The sequence below is a fragment of the Panthera onca genome, chromosome D1, assembly GCF_046562875.1.
Source record: "Panthera onca isolate mPanOnc1 chromosome D1, mPanOnc1 haplotype 2, whole genome shotgun sequence".
In the NCBI taxonomy this organism is placed as follows: Eukaryota; Metazoa; Chordata; class Mammalia; order Carnivora; family Felidae; genus Panthera; species Panthera onca.
Genome location: NC_138348.1, coordinates 62,149,020 through 62,171,487, shown reverse-complemented (window position 1 = coordinate 62,171,487; position 22,468 = coordinate 62,149,020). Strand labels below are relative to the sequence as shown.

Genomic DNA, 22,468 nt, shown 5'->3' with positions numbered 1-22,468 from the left:
AGAAAGGCATAACTGTGCACAAGAAAATCCTTTTCAGATTTTACTCTAGCTGTTACTGGATTAAAGAAAAACCAAGAGGATTACACTGTGTGAATGTATGAAGGTTACTGCGCCCAGACAGGAGGGACCCTGTCTCTTGCTGGAACATGTTGGGACAGCATTTGGAAGCAGCTGCTTGGTCCATCAGTCACCAATCTGGTAAATTTAGCATCAGGTGGAGTCACTCACGGTACTTTCCTTTTCTTTGCCTTAACAGTAATAATAATTAAAAATTAATAGTTGTGTTGGTTCTGTTGGATCAAAGTGACAGAAACCTCAGAATTAACGAATTCAACACAGAGGGACTTTTACTACTTCCTCATAGAATCCAAAGAGTGGAACTCTCCAGCCAGAGAAAACGCAAAGAGACGCAGTAGAATTGGGATTGGGAATTTTAATTCAGTTCTGTTTAAATTTGCTCTGTCTCTTCTTTGTTGCTCTGGTTTGCTTCTCTTGTGAGCTTCCTTCTCTCTCAGAGGGGCCAGCTTTCCCCTCTGTATTAGTGAGCTAAGGCTGTGGTCACAAAGGAGCATAAACTGAAGGGCTTGAACAACAGAGATGTATTGTCTCACAGTTCTGGAAGCTCCAAGTCCAGATCAAGGTGTTGGCAAGCCCATGCTCCCTGCATGTTTCCCTCTGAAGGAAGGGGTCTGTCCCAGGCTGCTCTCCTGGCTTCTGGGAGTTTCTTTCTGTGTGGTGTTCCCTCCATGTCTGTCTGTCCAAATCTCAGCACTTTTGATAGGGACAACAGTTATATAGGGTTAGGGCCCACCCCAATGATGTTAAAAAAAATTTTTTAATGTTAATTTATTTTTGAGAGAGAGAAAGAGAGACAGACAGACAGAATGCAAGCTGGGAAGGGGCAGAGAGAGAGGGAGATACAGAATCTGAAGCAGGCTCCAGGCTCTGAGCTGTCAGCACAGAGCCCGACATGGGGCTCAAACTCACGGACCATGAGGTCATGACCTGAGCCAAAGATGAACACTTAACCAACTGAGCCACCCAGGCACCCCTCCGATGACTTTATTTTAACTTGATTACCTCTGCAAAGACCCTGTCTCCAAATAAGGTCCCATTCTGAGGTATTAGGAGTTGAGACTCCAACATATCTTTTTGGGAGGACACAATATGCCCACACGGCCGCTAATGGCTCCCAAGATTTTCCGTCTTAAAGTCTTCACTACCAGAGACTAGATTCTTTTTCAATACCCAGGGAAGAATTCTATCTGCTCTTTGACCAGGTCAATCTCTGATCAGGTTCTGCCCTTCCCAAGGGCGGCTGGAGCCCCCAGGACTATGATTGACCCAGCTTCCTTAAGGTGCCCAGCCCTGAACCAATCAGTGATGACAGGGAGTCAGAGTCCTTTAAGAATATGACATTTCTCATAGGACCTATGTATCCACAGATCAGCTAATTAATACTGAGTACAAATCACCCCCCAAACCGTAGTGGTGTTCGTCAAAGGGCCCATTCTCTCTCATACTCTGCATATCCACTGTGGACAGTGGATGTGGTAAGAGGGTGGAGGGGTTTCTCGCCATCCCCCGGGAGTCCAGGCCGACAGACCATCCCAACTGCCCGTCATGGTGCCAGAGTGAAAGGAAGCTCCAGAGCGTCCTCAGTTGGCATTTAAACCTTCTGCCTGGAAGGGGTACACCTCTGCTCCCAACCCACTGGCCACGGTTAGTGACATGGCCCTCTTGGGGTGTGTGATCCCACCTGTGGCTGCCAAGCACAGAGCCAGCAGTGGTTGCCAGACAGCACTGATGACTCCCAGAACCCTCGTGATGGGAGCAGTGGAAAAAGTGGCTCCCAGAAGCAGGAGATGCTCTCCCAGAATAAGATGGGGTGCTACACGGTAGACTCGTGAGCGAGCACTCCAGGGGCCCTCGGGCCAAAGAAAGGGCAACAGGAAAGTCCGTGAAGTGTTAGAGGCCCCTCGGTCCGGCTGGAGCACAGAGGGCCTGAGGCGAGAGTGGCCAGGCTGGACAGTGGAGAGAACGGCTTGCTGTAAGGCAGGGTTTGGATTTCGTGCAAAGACACTTGGGCAGCAACAGGGCTTTCCAGCCGGGAGCAGCAGGGTCTCACTTGCATTTTTGGAATAGTACCAGCGACGTGATCATTTGAAAGAAGGAACGGAAGAGCGCTAGACCTACACAGAGCTCTGGCAACTCCTAGGAGTTACTGGGAGAATCACCTAGGCTCGGTGACTCTCTGGCGTGGGGTACACTTAGTTGTGAATGATACAAGGACGGCGCCGTGAAAATGCTGCCATCAGCACTGGCTCCCAAAGGAAGGGGACGAGCTGGTAGACGTAGAAGGAGGGGGAGGCGTCACAGGCTGACCACAAAGCCGAGCGAAGGCCCGGAGAGCTGGGAGCACCCTGGTGGTTAAGAACAAGGGTGTGTGATTATCCTGCACATACAAATCCCAGAATTCTTGAAAAAACATTTTTTTTTTTATTTTTAAGAGAGACAGAGACAGAGCGTGAGTCGAGGAGGGGCAGAGAGAGAAGGAGACACAGAATCCAAAGCAGGCTCCGGGCTCTGAGCTGTCAGCCCAGAGCCCGACACGGGGTTTGAACCCACAAGCCATGAGCTCATGACCTGAGCCGAAGTCGGACGCTTAACTGACTGAGCCACCCAGGTGCCCCAAATCCCAGAAATCTTGATGGTGTGCTTGGAGGGTTTAAAGGTGAACTGTGGTTAAGTAAAAGCAAGTTTTAGAAAGTTGAGAAGACGCCCCACTGATGCCACAGACTTCATCGGGTTGCCTTTCAGCACTTGCGGCTGTCTGAGAATCGTTTACCCCCTCGTGTGCGCTTCCTTGATGCCAGACGTAAACTCAGTCTTCTAGGCAGCGTTCTTGCACACGTAAGCACGTGATCCTTCTCTGCTGGGAGCCCAGTGTCTTCCACCTTACTCCCAGGCAGTCTGCCGTGCAATGCACCCCTGCTCCACTCCACCTTCTCTCTGACAAACATCCCTGCCATAGCCTGGATCTTCAGTCCTTTCGAAGACAAATCACGTGCTGCAGGTTTGGGCAGCTCTCCCGTGAAGGATTCACGAGCCGTCGCTTGCCGTGGTCAGCGCTGAGAAACCCTTGAGAGGACACAGAGGGAGCGCCCCAAGAGAGAATCCTCAATGGAAACCGGGAGACCGCCTCTAGGCCACAAAATAGCAAATGAGCTCCGCCCACCTCTCCTGTGAAAACGGAGCGTCCGCACCACGAGTCTGGGGCTGGCTTGCTGGACCCACAGAGGACCTGTAAAAAAAGTCTTTCAGGCCTATCATGAATGAGGACGACCAGTTAAAAATTCATGGGAAGATTACATAAAACCATCTGCTGCCTTTATTTCCCCCTGTGTGCATTCAAAAGGTGCAGCTGCTCGACGCGAAACATTGCATTGCCCTGCGTGGCTCGCCGGCTGGTCCTGCGTCCTGCACGTGGTGGGTGGAGAGGCGGTGAGGGGGGAGGGGAAGACAGGGGAGCATGCCCACCCAAGGAGCTCCACCTGGATCCGAGTGTCTCAAGCACGACCGTCCAGATCTTTCCATCCTGTTGACTCACTCTCTGGAGGAGGTATTGTTCTGTGTATGGAGTTGATCCTGTTGGTGAGTTTGTGTCTGTGTGTGTTTCTTTTTAATCTGAAAATTGGTCTTTGAGTCCACAAGCAACAGCTGCAGCTGCCCATAATTACAATGAAATAACCTGCTTCCTTCAGTCCTTAGGGAGAAAACGTGAAAAAAATAATCCATATTCTAAATGGACTTGGGAATGTGGTTTATCTCCCCTTCTCTCCCTATCTACTTGCAACAAGTTTCATGGCTTTACTTTTCCCTGGTTTCGGGGGAAGGAAGGGAATTAACCTTTATGAAGCCTTTATCCTGGTCCACGCACACTACGATCGTCCTAGCCGTATAAGTGAGTGTTTGAATCCAGTTTTGAGGCTTCATTTCTTTCCCCACTGCCAGGCACCTTCCAGTATCCTGTTAGATAGACCCCAGATCTCTCAACCTGGTCCAATTCCATCTGGAGACCTGGGAGGTTTGGTTTTATTAAGATGTTATTGAAAATGTCGGCACATATGTAATTGGCTTAGATTAGAAACCAAAGCTCTTAGCAGGGTAACAAGGTGAAGTATTCTGTGCTAATGGTTCCATGATAATGAGACAGTTTTCAGAGGATCGGATGTGCTCATGAAGGTGTTGCTTAAAAGTCATTCTTCAAACCAGGCTGGGAAAATAAAATGCCGCAGGAGCTGCAGCCTCTGTGGTTTGTTTGGATCCTACAATGAAGTAACTAAGGTAGAAAGGCATAACTGTGTGCTAGGAATTGAAGATACAGCCATCACTGTCTTCAGGGAGGTCCCAGGCCAGTGGAAGGGGGAGACATGCTGGCAAATAATTATAAGATGCCGGTAATAAGCACTCGGTCAAGGATGTGTACAACTTGCTGTCATTTCAGCGTTTTTCCCCCCTCCAAAATCCATTTCTTCAACTGGGACTTGACGGGGAGGAGAGCAACCTCACTGTGAGAGCAATGCCCACAATGTTGAACATGAAAAGAGAAGAAATTATATGTCCTTACGATTGTGCCAAGGGTCTGCCATTAGCCTAATCCCTTATAGTCATTTGCATTGAATAATGAAATGGATTGAATAATGAAATGGAAGGAGCCCAGCGGTTTGGCCCAGGCTGCAGAGCCAGTATCTGGGTGCGGTGTGATCTGGAACCCCTCTGTTTGCTTCCAAAGCCCCTGCTCTTCTCACCGCACCAGGCTTCCTCTAAGAAAGTGTGTCTTATCCTCTTGACTGTCAGGTGTATGCAGCTCACTGTGCCCTGTAGATAGAATGAGGGAATCTTTTCTCTTTCCCCTTGAAAATGCCCCAAGTTTTAATAGCAGGCATCTTGATGGGAGTGATCCATGGTCATCTCCAGGCTGTGGGTATGACAACCCAGTTCAGGTGTATTGAGTCCTCTGGGCAATCCTCCCAAACAGTGAATGAAGTGGGCCCAGAGTGTAGAAATGCTTGGCCCCTCCTGGACATTGTATGTGCCCCATGTAGATTCCTGGGTATCCAAAAGATCCTGCCCCAGGCTCCTGAGTCCACTGCTCCTGCTACCATGGCTTAGCTAAGAAGGGAAGGACAAAAGCAATGCTCCCCTCCGAGGCGGGGGAGTATGGTGTCCTGCTACCTTTGAAATTCTTTGCAAGAGACTGCAGTCTCTGGTGATTGGGACCCAACCCAAGGCATTGTCTTATCTCCTTGTTTGTTTCACTTAGGGGAAAACTAACAGAAGCAAAGGTGCTCTGTGCTTAATTCCATCTGGGCCTCTCAAAGGCAGTGCAGGAAGCAATCACATTCTACCACCCTAGGGCAGACAGGATGGTGCTCTGGAAGCAGAAGGTGTACTGGGAGTATCGGGTGTCCTGGTGTCGAGCACAGGGTCACAGCATGCTTTATGGCTCACCTGGAAAGAAAAAGAACAGGGTTTAGATTTCGTCTCCACTGCTTCCTAGCTGGGGGATTAGAGGCAAGCAGCTTAAATTCCCTAAAGTCTCCTTTTCTTGACTGTAAGTCCGGAGGGATAATGCTTGCCTAAGTGCAGTTGTTCAGAAGGTCCGTGAGCTCAAATACCAACCAGCACCTAATACTCTGCCTGGTGCTTGGCACACAATTAGGAACTCACTCCCCTTCCAATTCATACTATGCAAGCCTTGCCAGATTCATCTTCTTACAGTAGATCTCCAGTCATGTCACATCTCTGCTCAGAAACCCTTGATGGCTCCTGATTACTCATTGAATAGTGGCTGTCTTCTCTGGCTTGGTCTTCAGGGCCCTGTCCGTCACCTCTCAGGTGTGTCGAACTCTGCTCCCCTCCACACAGCCCACATTCTGGGAGGCTGCGCTACACATCCTTTGCCGTGCTTTCCCCTCCTGTGCCTGGCTCCCTCATACAAAGCACCTGCCGTATACGCAAGCCGTCCGCCTAACACTGCCTCTGGTGCAAGGCTGAGCTGAAACTATATGTTGTCCAGTAGGTGCCCCCAGATTTGTCAGCCAAGCTGGTCTCTTCATTCCTCTGTCCTCTCACTGGCTTTCATCTGTATCTCTCTTACAAAACTGCCAGGCCTTACTGTTCCTTGCCAGCCTGTGAGCTTCCTAAGGGCAGGATTTGCTTTTAAGTCATCAGTGCATCCTGCACGACACCTAACTCTCAACTATATGAGTGAGTGAGCGAGGGAATGAATGAATGAATGAATGAATGCTACAATCCCTTCCTAACTGGGTTGCCCTCCACGAAATGCTAGTACATAAATACCTCTGAAATCTTCGGTCTGCCCATGAGTATTTTCGTTTCACTCCTAGTCATTGTGGTGCTTATGAGAGATACTTGAAAAAAGAGGGAATTCGGGGATAGGACTTGAAAAAGACACAAACAGGAGAAAAGGTGTTGAGGTTTTCCCTGAAGCCCTGGCAAAGAGGAAGGTGGAAGAGGAGGTAAACTAGTTCAGCGGCTTCTTTAACAGGGTAGGGATCGTAAGGCCCAGGCAAGGGTCCACAGCACAAGCTGCGGCCTGAAGCTACGGAGGCAGAATGGGATTTTATGACCAGGACAAAGGAGAGGTGTTTAAGAGAGACCCTGAGTATTTTGTCTGAGTCACTACATATGACCAGGACCCCTGCAGGACCCTTGTGGGCAAAGCCAAGAGCTCTGAGTCCTAAAACCCACAAGATGGTGGGCACATGGGGAGAGGCTCACACACAGGAGAAAGTGCCTCTTACCCTGCACATTGTTATAGCAAAACAATCTTTTGCTGCTCCCTGAAACTGTGGAGGGTAAACTTACAATGAACAAGGCATGGTAAGGAGAAATTAAGGGCACAGTAGCCATGACTGCTCATTCAAAATGCCTAAAATGATCATCCTATGCTATGCAGTGTACTGCCCATTTCTGATTTTAGTGAATGTAGTGTGATTTTGAAAGGCTTTTCTTGGGGTGCCTGGGTGGCTCAGTCGGTTAAGCGTCCAACTTTGACTCAGGTCATGATCTCACGGTTCGTGAGTTCAAGCCCCATGTTGGGCTCTGTGCTGACAGCCCAGAGCCTGGATCCTGCTTCAGATTCTGTGTCTCCCTCTGTCCCTCACCAGCTCTCTCTCTCTCTCTCTCTCTCAAAAATAAACACTAAAAATTTTTTTTAAATAAAGGCTTTTCTTGTTTACCTCCAGACTTTGTCTTGTTAATTCTATTTCTGCCTAACAGGTCTTCTCTCCTAGGGTGTTTAGGAGGCTGGCTCCTGAAGTTGGGGAAGGGATATTCTGCAGTTGGGCAGAGCCTGGTGAATGTTCTTGCCTAATACAGTTCTATTTTGATTAGAATAACAAGAATTTACAATAAAGAAATGTGAAATTCAGATGAAGCTAGTAAACTGTCACCCTTAGGAAAATTGTGTTTTTAACAGAGATTACCAGTAAGTCCTCACCTTGTAATGGATAATAAAGTCTTCTTAGTCAGGTTCCTGCATATATTTAGCAAATAGGTATTCGGGAAATGTCTCAAAAATAATTTTTACCTCAGATGCCTAAACGCATCTTTCATACCTTGTTCTTTAGCCTAGTGTGTCTTTTACATAAAAAAACCATTTTGTGGTGTTTTCAATGTGTGTGATAGTTGGTACAGGAGAAAGTAAGCAGATCTTGGGTCTGTGAGAGCCTGTGTTCAAATGTTCTTCCTCCTCTTACAGTGACCTGAGGCAGATGACTTAAAACCTGTGAGCCTCTCCTTGCTTTTCTTTTGAGTGGGGTACGATTTCTTTTACTCATTTCACAAACTTTCACTGTGTGCAGATATCTCCTTAGGCACTGGGATCACAGATGATTCAAATTCATCATCGTAGAATTCTCGGGGCAAAAAGGACCTCACCAGGCTCAGAGTTTTCCTCCTTCAGATGAGGACACAGAGGCTCAAAGACAGGATGTGATTTTCTAGAGGTTGCAGTGTGACAAGAAGGTGCACATAGCCAGAACTCTTGTGTGTGAGGAACTTGGCCAGGTGACTCCCAACACTCCCATACGGCATATCGTAGTGAAGATCGCCATTTTGTAGGGCAGGACACTATGGTTCAAAGAGATGCAGTGACGTATTTATTTACCTGGTGAATCAATGATAGAACTGTTGAGGGGGGCCAGGGCCTGGTGCCCGTGTTCCATCCCCCATCCCCCACCCACCTCCAGCCTACCTCCTCCATCACAGCACCCAGTCAATCCTTCTTCACAAAACACTCAGTTTCACCTCTGCTCCAAGTCCTTGAAGGGCACCAGGATTGTAAAGAAAACCTATCTGCAGTCCCTGCCCTTGAGGGGTTTGGTCAGGCAAGATGATTTCTCCCACGGCACAAGATGAGATGGGAGAACAGAGTATACCAGGGCCTCCCAGGAAGGCTGCATAAAGGAAATGTGTTCCTGTGAGATTCACAGGGTATTTGGGACCTCCCCCCATTTCCCCCCCTCCCCCCTGTCACCTCTGTTGGTGGGACCGGGAACAAGCCCCTCCCCTCATTGGTGTGTGTTTGCAACGACTACTGGTTAGAAATCTGTGGGAAAGGGTCCAGGGCATATTGCCACCTCATTCAGTAGGGTCTGTGTTCTCTGCTTTAACAGAAAGGATCCCACCCTGTCCTCCAGGATCCCATGGCCCTGGAGAGAGGGCTGCAGGGCCCAGGGACACTGCTGACTCTTCAGAACGTGCTGACATGGAGCCAGGTCAGTCCCCTTGTCTGCTCTGATTTTCTGTGTCATCAGCTGCAAAGCTGTGGTCTTAATGAGAAGTGCCATCTTGGAATCTGAAATCGTGCATGCTTTTTGGTTGAAGGCTTTTGCCACTAAGCAGCATGGCAAGTAGAGGAGGTCAGCCCAAAGTGGAGGTGGCCTTCTCAGGGAGCAGATACAGTAAGAGGAGTGCTGGGTGCTGGAAGCCAAGCCAACAGCCGGCACAGTGGGCAGTGGCAGGCAGGGCCCAGGCATCCAGGTGGGATGTGACGTGGGAGCTGGTGGCCAGGAAGCACCACGCAGGTCCAGGACCGCAGAGGCAACAGTAGCCGTCGGGATCATTCTGGGATCCAGGAGATCAGAGGCTGTGTCCAGAGTCTGATGGTCACGTTTTGAGCTTAGCTGGGGTGGGATCAGAGGCACAGTTGAGAGTGGGGCAGGAGGAGGTAAGTGGGTGGCTACTGGGACAGGTGGGCTGGAGGCCAGGTCCAGCCAGCCAGAGTGGCTCTCTGGAGGCTTTTCTTTATATTGCTGTGCAGAGGAACAATGGAAAAAATGGTATAAAACACCTGGGTTGCATCAGAAAAGCAGGAGGATGTTTCTAGCTAGAGAAAGTCGAATCATGATGGAGGCTAGGTCATGGTGAAGAAGGCTGAAGAAGCAGAGGAGCCAGGACGCAGGGAGTAAGCACCTTACTGAAAACCTACTATGAACCGAACACGATCTCTTATCCTCCCAGCAGTCTTGCAAGGTGGACGCAGAGTCTCACTAGGCTTAGTTATGCTCCATGAGCAAGTGTATTTCCTGCTCATGCTACATGTCTGACCAAGGGATGTAGAGGACTGTGCTCTACCTAGTGACTCGAGCCAGGCTGATGAGAGCTCTGCTGTGTTTTGGGTACAACCTGCAGCCACCTTGGTCTCTGTAGCACAAGAAGAGAACCAGAAGATTGAGCACTGGCCCTTAAATGCTTTGGTCCAGAAGTGTCACATGGCCTATGGGCCAGAATGAGTCACAGGGTCCAGCCTGACTCCTCAGGCTCTGGGAAATGTGGGAAAAATACGGTTATTTGATGAGCAATGAAAACTGCTTCTGCCACCGTAGATATTATTTCTGTTTTACGGGCCAGAAAATTGAGGCTCAGAGAAATTAACTGTATTGTCTGAGGTCTTCCAGCTAAAAAGTGCTGAAGCCCAGATCTTACATAACCTCTGATTCAATCATTTATTTAGCAACTCAACAAGGACACACTGAATGCTCACAATAAGCCCAGCACCCCGCTAGGCTCTGGGGAGATAACAGGGAACGGAAACAGAGCTGGCTTCTGCTGTCAGCCTGAAGCTTGTGTAACTACAGCCTGGGATAAGTGTTCAGCCATACACACATGGCTCTCTGAGGAGATCTGTTAAGATTATTAGCTTTCCATATAGAAGGGCAGGTAAAATGGGGTCATATTTATTGAGATATTGTGCCAAGTACTTGATTTATGAATCTCACGTAACTCAGGGAACCCCATGAGGTAGTCCTTACAATTCCATTTTTAAGATAAGAAAACTGAGGTCCACTCAGGGAGGTAAGATAACTAAGCTGAAGGTGAACTCATCCACCACAATCATGCTTGCTTGTAATGCGTGAACGTGAGAAGAAAAAATTCAGTCTCACCCTCCCACACCATTGAAACCCAGGAAATGTGCTCTCTCCTTCCTCCTCTGTACTCCCCATCCCCGCCTTTCTCCCCCAGGTTCCCCCAGCATCCTGTCGGGTGTCACATGTGGACACAGCTTTCAGCAACAACAGAGGGAGCCTCGTGGAGGCCAGACATTGATGGGGGGCAGAGGGGGGATCGCTCATCCCATGTTGGTGCCACCCATAGAGCTGGGCCCTGAGTGAGGCTTGTTGAACTGAAGGAGAGAGGGAAGAAATTTCAGAAATCTAAGTAGTGGGATCTGAGTCTGGCAGGGTGAGATTGAATCTGAGCCTTGGGACGGGCAGATTCTTCTGTCTAGAATGTTCTGCTTTTCCTCTCTGGCCTCCTCTCCCTCCCGTCCCTCCTTTTGCACGCTGTATTATATTTACACTGACTCCATCAGCTTCTGTCCCCTCCTCAGCTTGTGTGTCCACCTCCTCTGTCCCCACACTGGTCCAAGCCATCTTCTCAGGCCTGGATTATTGCAATGGCCCCTTCATAGACTCTGCTACCACTCTCCCTCCCAGGGGTCTGCCACGTCAGATCAGATCACTTCTCTGCTCAAAACCTGCTGTGCACCCCCATCTTTGGCGGAGGAAAGGCCGAGTCCTCACTGTGACCCACTGGGACTTACACCAGCCAGCCCGTCTCCTGTCCAACCCCATCTCTCCTATGCACCCCTCATTCACACCGTTGGCCTCTTCACTGTCCATTGAACCATAAACATATTCCTACCGCACGGCATAAGGCAGAGATGCCTTTTTTCCAGTCTTGGGAAAGGCTCTTCAGGCAAAGGAAACTGCAGTGAATAAAGCGAGCAGAGCACGCACACACCGGAAAGTGCTCAACACAAGTGTGTGAGGCCAGTGGTGTGAGCAAGGTAGGGGAGGTGAGGGTGGTAGGCCTGCACCCACCGCCCCATGCAAGCGGCCATTCTCCCTTCCGGTCCTTCCTGTGCCTTCTTCCACCTGATCTCGTCCATGTGACGTTTCTCTCCACCTGCTGCATCGTATGTTGCTCTGTAAGCTTGTCTGTGGTCTGTTTCCCTCAGTGGAATATAAGCTCCACGAGGACAGGGACTTCCTTTGGGTTGTTCCTGCAGTGTTCTTACTCCTGGAACAGGGACTCCATAAGCACATATTGAATGAGCGAATGACTGAACAAATAATTTCACAACAGATTCCATGTCGTTATTTGCTTACACACTATTGTTTGTACCCTCCTGCCTTTATATGTGCTGTTCCCCCTTCCTAGAATGGCCCCACTGCCATTCTCCCCTGACTAACCTCGCATTCTTTCTCGCTCACTCTCACCGCCCAGGAGGGCGAAGTCCCTGCAGCCCATGGCCCAGGCATTATCCATCCATCCCTGAGAGCCTGAGATTTCAAGGCTAAGCACAGCTCCTCATCCTCGAGCCCCCAGTGCCTGGGGCATAGCTAGAGTCCCATTATTATATATTGGCTTGAGTCAAGTGGACCAGAGCGTGTGTAGAATTGCAGCCCAGGGGCCACACCCTCCTGCCCTGCATGTAGCCTCACCCACAACCAGGAGGCAGGGAGCCCTTGTTGCCAATTCAGTCTCCTCCTGCTTACCGCCTGCCTCAGAGATCAGGAAGATGAGGCAAATGGGACACTAATGAAATTCAGAGAGAAAACTAAATTGGGAGGTGTTGCAAACACTGAGGAGGAGGGAGACTGGTTTAAAAGGATCTCTCCAGGATGGGAGGGGGAGTGCAGGAGTGGAGAGCACTGGAGTAGTGTCCCACGTTTCACCTTTGACACCTGTGTGTGGGGTGATCGCTTTAGCTCTAGGGGCTTCACTTTTCTGATTTTAAATTAGGAGCCTTTTACTTGATTGACTCATTTGTTCATTCATGCCTTCCCACCAACTTGCCAAAAAAGATTTGAGTGGGTTACCAATCTTAAATTGATTAATTAATTAAGACCAAGAGCATTTAATGCAAAATTAAGGCAGAAAGAAAGAAAAAGGGGAAGGGGAGAGGAAAAGGATTTCCAAAGTCCCTCAGAGAGGGAGTTCCTGGGAAAGGGGTTACAAGCCACTGACCTGAGGGTTATTTATTACAGGTTTCTTATGACACGCCGGTGGGGTTGTGGATGTTAATGACCTTTAGGAATGGAAAAGTTCTGGTCAAATGATAGTAATGATGACCAGTGTTTTTGAGTGCTTTCACATCCACTGTCTGATCCTTCAGTTATGGCATTGTCTGCTGTGTGCCAGGAATCCCCACAGGCACTTTTTCTCTGTCTTGTTGAATGCTAAAAGCACCCTGAAAGGTAGTCTTTTAAAGCCCATTTTCGAGATGAGGTGACTGGGTCATCTCTTCAGCAAATGGTGCTGGGACCAATGGCTATCCACGTGCAAAAGCAGAGAGTGGGACCCTTTCCTCACACCATATACAAAAATTAACTCAAAATGGACTGTTGACCTAAATGTAAGAGCTATAAACCCTTAGAAGAGAGCATAGGCATAAATGGTCATGACCTCCGATTAGACAGGAAATGGTTTGGCACACACAAAAAGGAGGAAAAAAATACATAAATTGGATATCATTAAAATTAAAAATTTTTGTGCTTCAGAGGAAATAGCATACAGAAAGTGAAGATGAGCACAGAATGGGATAAAATATTTGCAGTCATAGATCTTAGAATGGATCGTATGCAGACTCTATAAAGAACTCTTAAACTCAGCAATGAAAAGACAAAGGGCCTAATTCAAAAATGGGCAAAGAGTTTAAATAGGCATTTCTCCAAAGAAAACAACAGAAATGGCCAATAAGCACATGAAAAGATGTTCAACATTTTTAGTCATCAGGAAAGTTCAAATCAGAGACATTGAGTTATTTGTTTGGGCCCTGCCTTCCTGACAGTGTGTGGTCAACACACCTCCCTGAACTTGGCAAAGAGGTTACTGCTGAGTGAGATGCCTGGTCTGCCATTAGGGTTTTGACAGGAAGGGAAAGAAGAAGGAGGAACAGAGAGCGACAAGCATGACAGTAGGGTCCAGCCAGGGACAGACTGCCTGTGGTCTCTTTTCCCAATAATGGGCAGAAATTGCCCTCTGAGAATGCTTTCTGGGGTTAGTTATGCATCTGGCTCTCTTCACCGTATTTCTGAAAGCAGTGGCTCTCAAACTCTCTGGTTTCAGGACCCTATTTGACTCCTCCAAATTATTGAAGACCCCAAAGAGTTTTTGTTTATGTGGATTATGTCTGTTAAAATTTGTCAAAGTGGTAATTAGCACTGGGAAAAAATGTTAAAATCATTATTTATAGCTCATTTAAAGTAACGATAATAAAGCCTTATATCAACATAAATAACACATTTTAATGAAAAATGACTTTTCCAAACAAACAAAAATGTATAGAGTGGCATTGTTTTATATTTTGGCAAATATCTGGCTTAACAGAAGATGTATCTGCTTCTACATTCAATCTAGAAAACTCCACTGTATACTCATAAGAGGACAAGGATGAAAAGGGCAGTATTTTAAGTAGCTTTGACCTCACTGGCTTCCTAAAAGGGTCTCAGGGACCTGTAGGGATCTCTGGGCCATACCTTGAAAGCCGGGCACAAGAAGTGAGATCCTTACTGGAGTTCAGCAGGGAGTGCACAAGTGGTCCTCTGTCAGTCTGGTAAAGAGAGGAAGGGACGTGAGGACAGTCTGAGTGGAGAGGTAATAGGAATCTACCTGGACTGAAGCCTGGCTGCGAGGCCTCAGGCCTGTGCACATGATACTCACTTGGCCCAGAATGCCTTCTCCCATCTTGGTCTATCGGCAAAAATCCTCCTCGTGCTTTTAAGGTTCACTTTGGATGCACCTGCCTCTGGAAAGCCTTTCTTACCATCCGTGACATCCCCAAGGCTGGGCTGAGCCCTCCTCCACACCCAGCCTACTGATGGGTGCCACTAGGGTGAGCATTGCAGCTGGGGAGTGGTTGGGAGGTTGAGGCCTACGGGTGGAAGCCCTGGGGTCCAGGCAAAGGAGCTGGGGCCTTTTGTTATTCTTGTTTTAGAAGTGAGAAGCCATTGGAAATTTTTGCACAAGTCTCTACTTGATGGTTTACAGATTTATGTGGACAGAGGACTATGGTCACCAGTAGACAGATAAAAGTCATCTGCTACTAATTCTAATTCACTAGCAGATAAAGTAACTTCACTACTCTAGAGGAGAATGGGAAATGAGGGAAAGAAGGAGGAATTAAACTAACAGCTAACTGAGCACTCACTGTTGTGCCAGGCATGCATCATGTTTATTTAATCATCATAGCAGTTCGGGTATTTCCCCTGTTTTACAGATGAAGAAACCGAGGCATCCTTCCCTCTCCCCTCCCCAAGGACACCTTCCTGCCTGTAAGCGGCAGAACTGGGATTCAGACATAAGTCAGTCTGCTTTTAAAGCTCATGATTGCTTTCGCCACCGCTCCCCAGGGGCTTGGCCCCATTTGTCTGACCTCAAGTGTTTACTGTTACCACACTGCTTTTTAAAGCCGTGTTTCCATCATCTCTTTCCAAATACACTTTTTAGCCCTTGGAAAGTTGAACAGGAACACTAGTTATGCCTCTTTGTTCCACCCTTTTGGAGTCTACCATGGCCACTTCCCCACACACAGCAGACAGTCGATGATCTCCTTTGTACTGCCTCCTTTTCATAGAAGACATGGCCACAGTGGAGATATTAGCCAGTGGGGACACTAATGACTTATTGGGTGGTCAGCTCTGCCAGAACTGGCCATCCTGGTTGGTGATCACAGGGCTCAGAACAGATCTTCTTCTTCTCAGGATCATCTTGGAGATAAAATCCTGTATGGCACACCCCAGTTCTTCAATCAATAGTGAGCGTGGCAAGCCAGGCTGATGAGGCTGACTGTACTGTCACATATGGTGTCGATTATGTCAGTGAAGCAAAGACAAATGAATATTTATTGAACTCCTACTATGAGTTGGTATCTATACCGGGCGCATGGCATGTTTCTATCCTCGTTATGAAAACCATTATGTCTGGGACTCTATGAGACCGTTTGGGCACTGGAAAATGGGGATACTCCTGAGACACAAGAGTATCATTTGCTCAGGGACATAGATGTCTTAGTACGTGGAGGGGCTGGGGTTTGAACTGGGTCTGTTTGGGAACATTACGTTGTCCTCCACATGCAGAGAAAATGCTGAGTCTGGTCTCAGCAGGGACCGCAAGGTTCAGCAGTGCCGAGCAGTGCCGCAGTGACCCCCGGTATCCTTGTGCTGGCTTCAGGCTTGTGCTTCCCGACCGCCTTTCCTCCGAGGTTCCTTTTCCTGCCCTGAGTTTGCACCTTCAGCTTTGACTCAGAGCACCTGGAATGCCCACCACTCTACCATGCCACCATCGTCTTTCAGCACCGAGCATCTCTTGGTCAAAGTTCCTGGGCCGCTTGAATACACAGATGGTCTTAGGGAGCAAGAGGTAGGAGCAGGTCACTTAAGATGAAATCTGAAAGGTGTCACAGATTTGAGCTTGAAACCCAGGAGTTCCCTATTTGCTCAAAAAAAAAAATCCCTGTAGGTGACCACTTTTGGTCTCAGTCTTTGATGCTTCTTCGGGAAGCCAGGTGAGGACGCCAGCCCTTCCCCGGGCCTGCAGGGGTTGGGGTGGCAGAGTGATGCAACCACTGCTCCAGATGTCACTGTCCTTCTGAAACCCCCATCACATCCTTATTTACCTGTCCCCATCCTCGGGTGGTGCTGCTGCACAGTCCTGGGTGTGCAGGATGATCAGAGAGCCATTTGCAAGCCAAATACCTGGTTTATTTCCAAACAGGAAGGTCAATGTCATTATCCTCAGTAAATTCAATGACCAAATCCTCATAATGGTAGAGCTCTCTTCCTGGTGCTAATTGTATCTTCAGCTGTACATCTCAGTGGCCAGTTAAACCAAAGCAGCAGATCATGGCCTGAAGGCCCTTTTCTGAGGCTGTGAACCTCTGTCGCTGTACTGCCTTGACTTACCTGCTGTGAAATGGATGCCTTTAGACATCTTCCACCCCCCACTGCTTTTGTGAAAGCTCCCTTGGTGGAAAAGAACGGTGAGTCACCATCTATAAGCACAGAATCCTTTGCCTCTTTGGATTCTAACCATGGTAGAAAAGCCGAGTGTGCAGAAAACGCTCCAGGGGTGAGAACAGACATTTGTTGAGTACCTATTATATGTCAGCCACTGAGCTAGGCATTTCACAGTCCATTTAACCCTCACAACTACCAGGGAGGTAAGCATTGTTATTTCTGATTCACAGATGGGGCCATGGAGCCTCAGAGAGGGTCAATGACTTTAAGTCACACAGCTGGGAAGTAGGGGGGAGCCTGGAATTGAATCAAGGTCAACTGCTACAAAACCCAACTTTCTCCCACTGGGTTGAAAATAATAAAAAGAAAGAACTACAGTTTGTGGCTTGCTTACAACACTCCTGACTTGTACTAGCTCATTTAATCCTTACAACAACTCAGTGATATTAGGTACCATTGTCATCCCCATTTCGTACATGAGAAAACCAAGGTATAGAGGAGTGCTTTCGGAATGAAGGATTTTCCAAAGGGTATTCAGAAGGTAAGCCCCAGCCATCTGTCACTGCTTGCTGTTCTGTTACAAATACCTATTGTCTAAAATAAGCACGGGCCTTACTCATAGAATGCGCTTACTATTTGGTTATTGATAATGAACTCCATGGTATTCTTACCTGCCCACTGGAACGCCTATTCTGGTCGCTGTTGACAGCCTAGACTAGCCATTGAGCTGTCCCTTGCCATGGGAGACTTCTGATAGGTCAGAGAATCCTAGTGCTAGATCCCAGATATTAAGAGTCCAGAACGTGGGCTCTGGAATCAGATGAGTGGAGACCACACATGGCTTACCAGCGCTGGACTCTGGGAAAAGCTACTTAATCCCTCTCTTCTTCAGTTTCCTAATATGTGAATTGGGTATAATAAGAGCCCATACTTCAGTGAGCTGTTGCAAGGATAAAAAGTCATGTAAAATGCTGATAGTCAAGGGTAGCACAAAAAAACAGGTGCCCAATGGATGTGATCTGTTGTATTATAGAATATGAGTTAAGAGAGTTGGACTTAGGAGGTGATCTAGTTCCACCCTTTCACCTGCAGATGGGGAAACTGAGGCCCAGAGATAGGCAGTGATTGGCCCAAGTCACAGAGCATTTTAGCTTTCTCATTCCAACACCAAAGCTTATTCCAAAACTGTAAGCCAGATTTAGAACAACAGTTTGGAGAAGCCCATACATCAGCCCTTCCATTTCTAGAAGTTTTAGTTGGTTATCTTTCAGTCTGCTTTATGTTTTTTGATAGTCTGTTCTTGGCATACTTTACTTGTATATATTTCTTTAAATATTGTACACATTTCATTTTCTGAATCTGATCATTTTAGTACCTGTAGCATTCCCATTTCTGATTCATTTGTTCATTGTTTCTGCTCTCTCTTGCTGGTGGTGGCTTGTTTCTTCACGTGCTCTGTGATTTTGGTTTTCAATTGTGGATTTATGATCGCTAAAATTTTGTGAGATTCCTTTGAGGTCTCAGCTGAAAATTCACTGCTCCAGAAAGGATTTGCATTTATTTCTGTGAGGTACCTGGAGGAACCACCAACTTGGGGTTACTTTAAATTAAATGCTTGGCTTGGACGTGCGTGTGTGTGTGTGTGTGTGTTCCTGGCCACAAGGTTAATACATAGTCCAGTTCCAGACCCACATGAGGGCCATTGTGTGATTGGAAATTCTCAGCCTTTTAAAATTTTTCCTTCCACTCTATCCGGGCCTAGGGTCAAGTTTCCTTCCTGCCTCCTTCTTCAGAGTGGGATTTTATGTTTTTCTGATTCACCTTTTCACCAAAGTGTAAATGTTTTTTTTTTCTAAGTCTTAGCTATACATGAGAGTCTCAGTTTCCCTTCCATCTTCTGCAAGACTGTGACTTTCCTTGGCTCTTTAAAAGCCCCAGGGGCACCTGGGGGGCTCAGTGGGTTGAGTGTCAGACTTAGGCTCAGGTCATGATCTCAGAGTTCGTGAGTTCAAGTCCCACATGGGACTCGCTACTGTCAGCACAGAGGCCACTTAGGATCCTCTGTCCCCCTCTCTCTGCCCCTCCTCTACTTGCACTGTCTCGAGACCTTTAGAAAAAAACAAACTAAACATCCCGGGTCACTAAGAAGCAGGAGATATCGCCAGGCTTGTCGCCCACTCATTGCTTGTCACTTGTGAATTTGTGCTATCTCGTGGTTATTCTGACCGCTAAGGATTTCCATCTCTTTCCTGACTGCTCAGCTCTATATTTAAAAATAAATTTGTTTGTTTATTTAATCTGGCATTTTTCTGTATACTGCATTAGGGTGAGTAATCAGCCACACTGTTGGAAATAGAAGTGTAGAGCGGCCACCCCTGTCCTTCCTTGGTGTGAGCATGGGACTTCATCAGTTAGGGTTCCCTGATTATTACTAGTTGACATTTTTTCATATTTTTCCCCTAAGGTCCACAAAGTATGCTCAGAGAGCCGGGGCGGGGGGCGGGGGGAGAGTGTCCATACCTTAAGCCACGTCCATCCCTCTTATCATCACCATCTCTTTCTGAGATCTTATCCTGTGCTCATCTCAGCCCTCGAAAGGTCCTAGACCAAGAACATTACTATAGATATTGCCAAATGAAAACTCTGGTTTCATGAAAGACACCCAAAAGGTACCACATTCTGGAGGCATGGCTGCATGCTGTTGTTTGATCCAGCCATCCCTGATGTGGTCTTTGCTAAAGCATTAACCCAGTGCAGCAAAGACAGCACAAGCAACTTTAAATTCATTTGCCCATTAATTCATCCATTCTACAAACATTTAGTGAGCATCTACTACATGCTGTGCCCAGTTAGGCTTTGGAATACACAGATGGATAAACCACAGTCCTTCGTCTTATGTACAAAGACATGTACATGCACACTAACAATGGAGTTTGACCATTGCTTTGGCAGCTTAGAAACTGGAGGTGGAAAGGTGCTTAACCCAAACTCAGGTGCAGATGTCTTGGCAGGCTTTCCGTAGGAAGTGGCAGGTGAATCTAAAGTATGAGGAAGTGGGGGCACCTGGGTGGCACAATTGGTTGAGCATCTGACTCTTGATTTTGGCTCAGGGTCATGATTTCATGGTTCATGGGATCGAGTCCCACATCGGGCTCTGTGCTGACAGCACAGAGCCTGCTTGGGATTCTCTCTCTCCCTCTCTCTCTGCCCCTCCCCTGCTCATGTGTTCTCTCTCTCTCACTCTGTCTCAAAATTAATAAACTTAAAAAAAATTTGAAGTATGAGTAACAGGTAGCAAATCTAAAAACAAGAATTCCATGGCCCTCAAAAGAAAACATAAACGCTTCCCTTGGGAAGAAACGGTCCAGCTAATTTTCCATTCCTGGTCTTGGTCTGTGGGCAAGCCTTGCCCTCTTCCACTCTGGGAACAACACTCTGAGAACCACAGGTACAACTTAGACATTCTTAATGGGGCACCTTCATTCCCAAGGGCTAAAAATGGCTCTCGGAGGGTGGGGGTGAAGAAAATCATAATTATTATAGTGGTTTGGGATCCTCCAATGGGCCAGTATACATAAACAGATATTCGGTGTATCTGCAGTATTAACATTTTATAGGAAGAGGGAGGGATTTGGACAAATGTCTATAAAGCCTTCCTGGCAGCAGGGGGAATGAAAAGAAAGACTGAGCACCTCTAATGTAACTGAATAAACAGTAGCATTACAGCCAGATGTGCCTACGTTCAAAGCTGCCTCCCTCATTTAACACCAACTGTGGACAAAATTCATTACTTTCCCTGTGCCTCAGTTTCCTTATCTGTAAAGCAGGATGATAACATCTCCGATCACAAGATGGTTCTGAGGCTTGAATGAAATGATACGTGTCACTCTCTTGGCCCTTAGTCGGTACTCAGTAAATGTTATTAGGGGTGACCACACTGCTCCCATCCAGCCCACACACGCATGTTCCAGGGAGGGCCCAGAGCTGATGCGATTTGCCGAAGGATTGGTTTCCAGTCTCTGCTGTAGGCCATGAGCAGCACGTATAAGAGAATTCTCTTCTCTGGGACTAAGTGAATGTGCAGTGTCCCAGAAGCTCTTGGTCTGAGAGGGGGATGGGGTGATCCATTTGAGTTATCAAAGACAACATTTTCTGGTGCTTCCTTCAGAGATGCAACTAATATTCAACTTATTTAGAGCGATTAATGGGAAAGAAGCTGAGACATCCAGGTGGAGTCGAAGCTTATTAGTGTTTGTCTTTTAAGGGGAGAGTTTGGGATTTTCCCATGGATTGTGAGTTAATTTGGGGACCTCAACCTGATCTCTTGGTGCCTAAGACCTTGAAGCAGCATTTAGGGAAGAAGCTATTGACCCAGGACCAGCCAGGCGGGGTATGAGCAGACTGGGGTAACCCTGGGCAGGGAGGGGTTGGTTAGCAGGGACAGTTGGGAAAGGAGGGTTGGGTGACCCTTCCTGGTTACCCCACAGCTCTGTGCTTCCCTCTGTCGACATCCTCACTAGCGCCCCGAGATAACATGTGTAGACGAGAATTACCTAAATAGTACCTGGCATGTAGCAGATCCTCATCACACATATATTGGATGATTAACTGCCCGCCAACCCCAAAATTATAACATTTTTATTTAATATGGGTTAAGTGTTTTACTGCGTTACCTCACTTAACCCTTGTAGCAACTCAACTATTATTTTCTTCATAATCATCCCCATTTTATAGATAAGGAAACTGAGGCTGAGTTTTAGGACGTTTTCTCAGACGACTACAGTGCAGAGCCAGGGGAAGGCCTGACTCCCAACCCTGGCTGCATATCCGCTGCCAGTACTGTGCATCCTCAAGGGCAAGGCTGGACTCCGGCTCAGTTCTAAACCCCAGTGCCTGGCACAAGAATGGAGCGAAGAGTGTTCCTGTCCAGCAGTGGGCACACTGTCTCCCTCGTCTTGCCACCTTCCGGGACCACTGCTGCCTCAATACCCATCTGGGCCTGTCGAGTCAGACTGACTGGCAAGACACCACCTCCGTGTCGCTGACGCACGGCTGGCAGGGCCCAAGCCTGGGAGCCAGGGAGCACTGCTGTGCTCTCTGGAACCAGGCAGAGGGGACTTCCTTCCAACACCAGCTCCATTTCCCTGCAAGGCCTGTCCTCTGCAGCGAAGAACAGTGTCTGGGCGGGTTCATTATCTCTGCTCTGAACATGTCAGGGCTGGGCCTAGCAAATCCAGACGTGGCCTGGAGAAATGCCCTGCCGCTCTCTCACTCTCACAGCCTCAGACTACCCACCCCACCCGCCTCCCCACCACCGGAGGAAACACGCACAAACAAGAAAGACAGGGATTTGGGAGGCACTGGAGACAAACTAGGCTCTAAGACGATAAAATAATCTCTCGCTTTGTAAGGCATGTTGCAGTTGGCCAGTATTTTCCTGCACATCCTCTCGTTGCTCTTCGCGACAACCCGTTGAAGGGGTGGGGAGTTGTTCACATGTCAGCCAGGGCAGTGAGGGTGTGCTCCAGGAGCAGGTGTGGGGCTGGAGGGGCCTGCGATGTCTCCTCACCCAGCTCCTCCCAACCCCGGGCCCGAGGAGGAAGGGACTGTACTGCAGCTCTCACAGGGGGCAAAGGGCAGAGCCAGGACTTGAACCTGGAACCCATTGACTGCAAAGGCTGTGTTCTGTGCCCATTGAGTGGGCACATCTCAGAGAGGAGAGAGACACCCTGGGCAGCCACTGGGCCCAGAGTAGCAGGTAAAATCTGGGGAGCCTCACGAAGGACAGCGTCCAGGTTTGGAGTAGAGGGCATTAGGCTTTATTACACTTGCCTCTTGTCTTGGAGCTGTGTGGTGGGTTCTGGTCTAGCCGTGCCCAGGAAGAGAAGAGAGGAGGTCAGAAACAAGGCAATAAA

At 48.0% G+C, this 22,468-nt stretch overlaps 1 protein-coding gene across 3 annotated transcripts in view; it reads left to right on the top strand.

Moving 5' to 3' along the window:
- TENM4 (teneurin transmembrane protein 4) overlaps positions 1–22,468 on the top strand; it is a 2,903,849-nt gene that overhangs the window by 2,382,826 nt on the left and 498,555 nt on the right. For all 3 annotated transcript variants that reach the window (XM_078433056.2, XM_078433057.2, XM_078433058.2), the window contains one exon: positions 8,706–8,807. In XM_078433056.2, coding sequence (XP_078289182.1) covers positions 8,798–8,807 — 10 coding nt within the window. In that variant the 5' untranslated portion in view covers positions 8,706–8,797. The remainder of the gene's footprint in view (positions 1–8,705; positions 8,808–22,468) is intronic.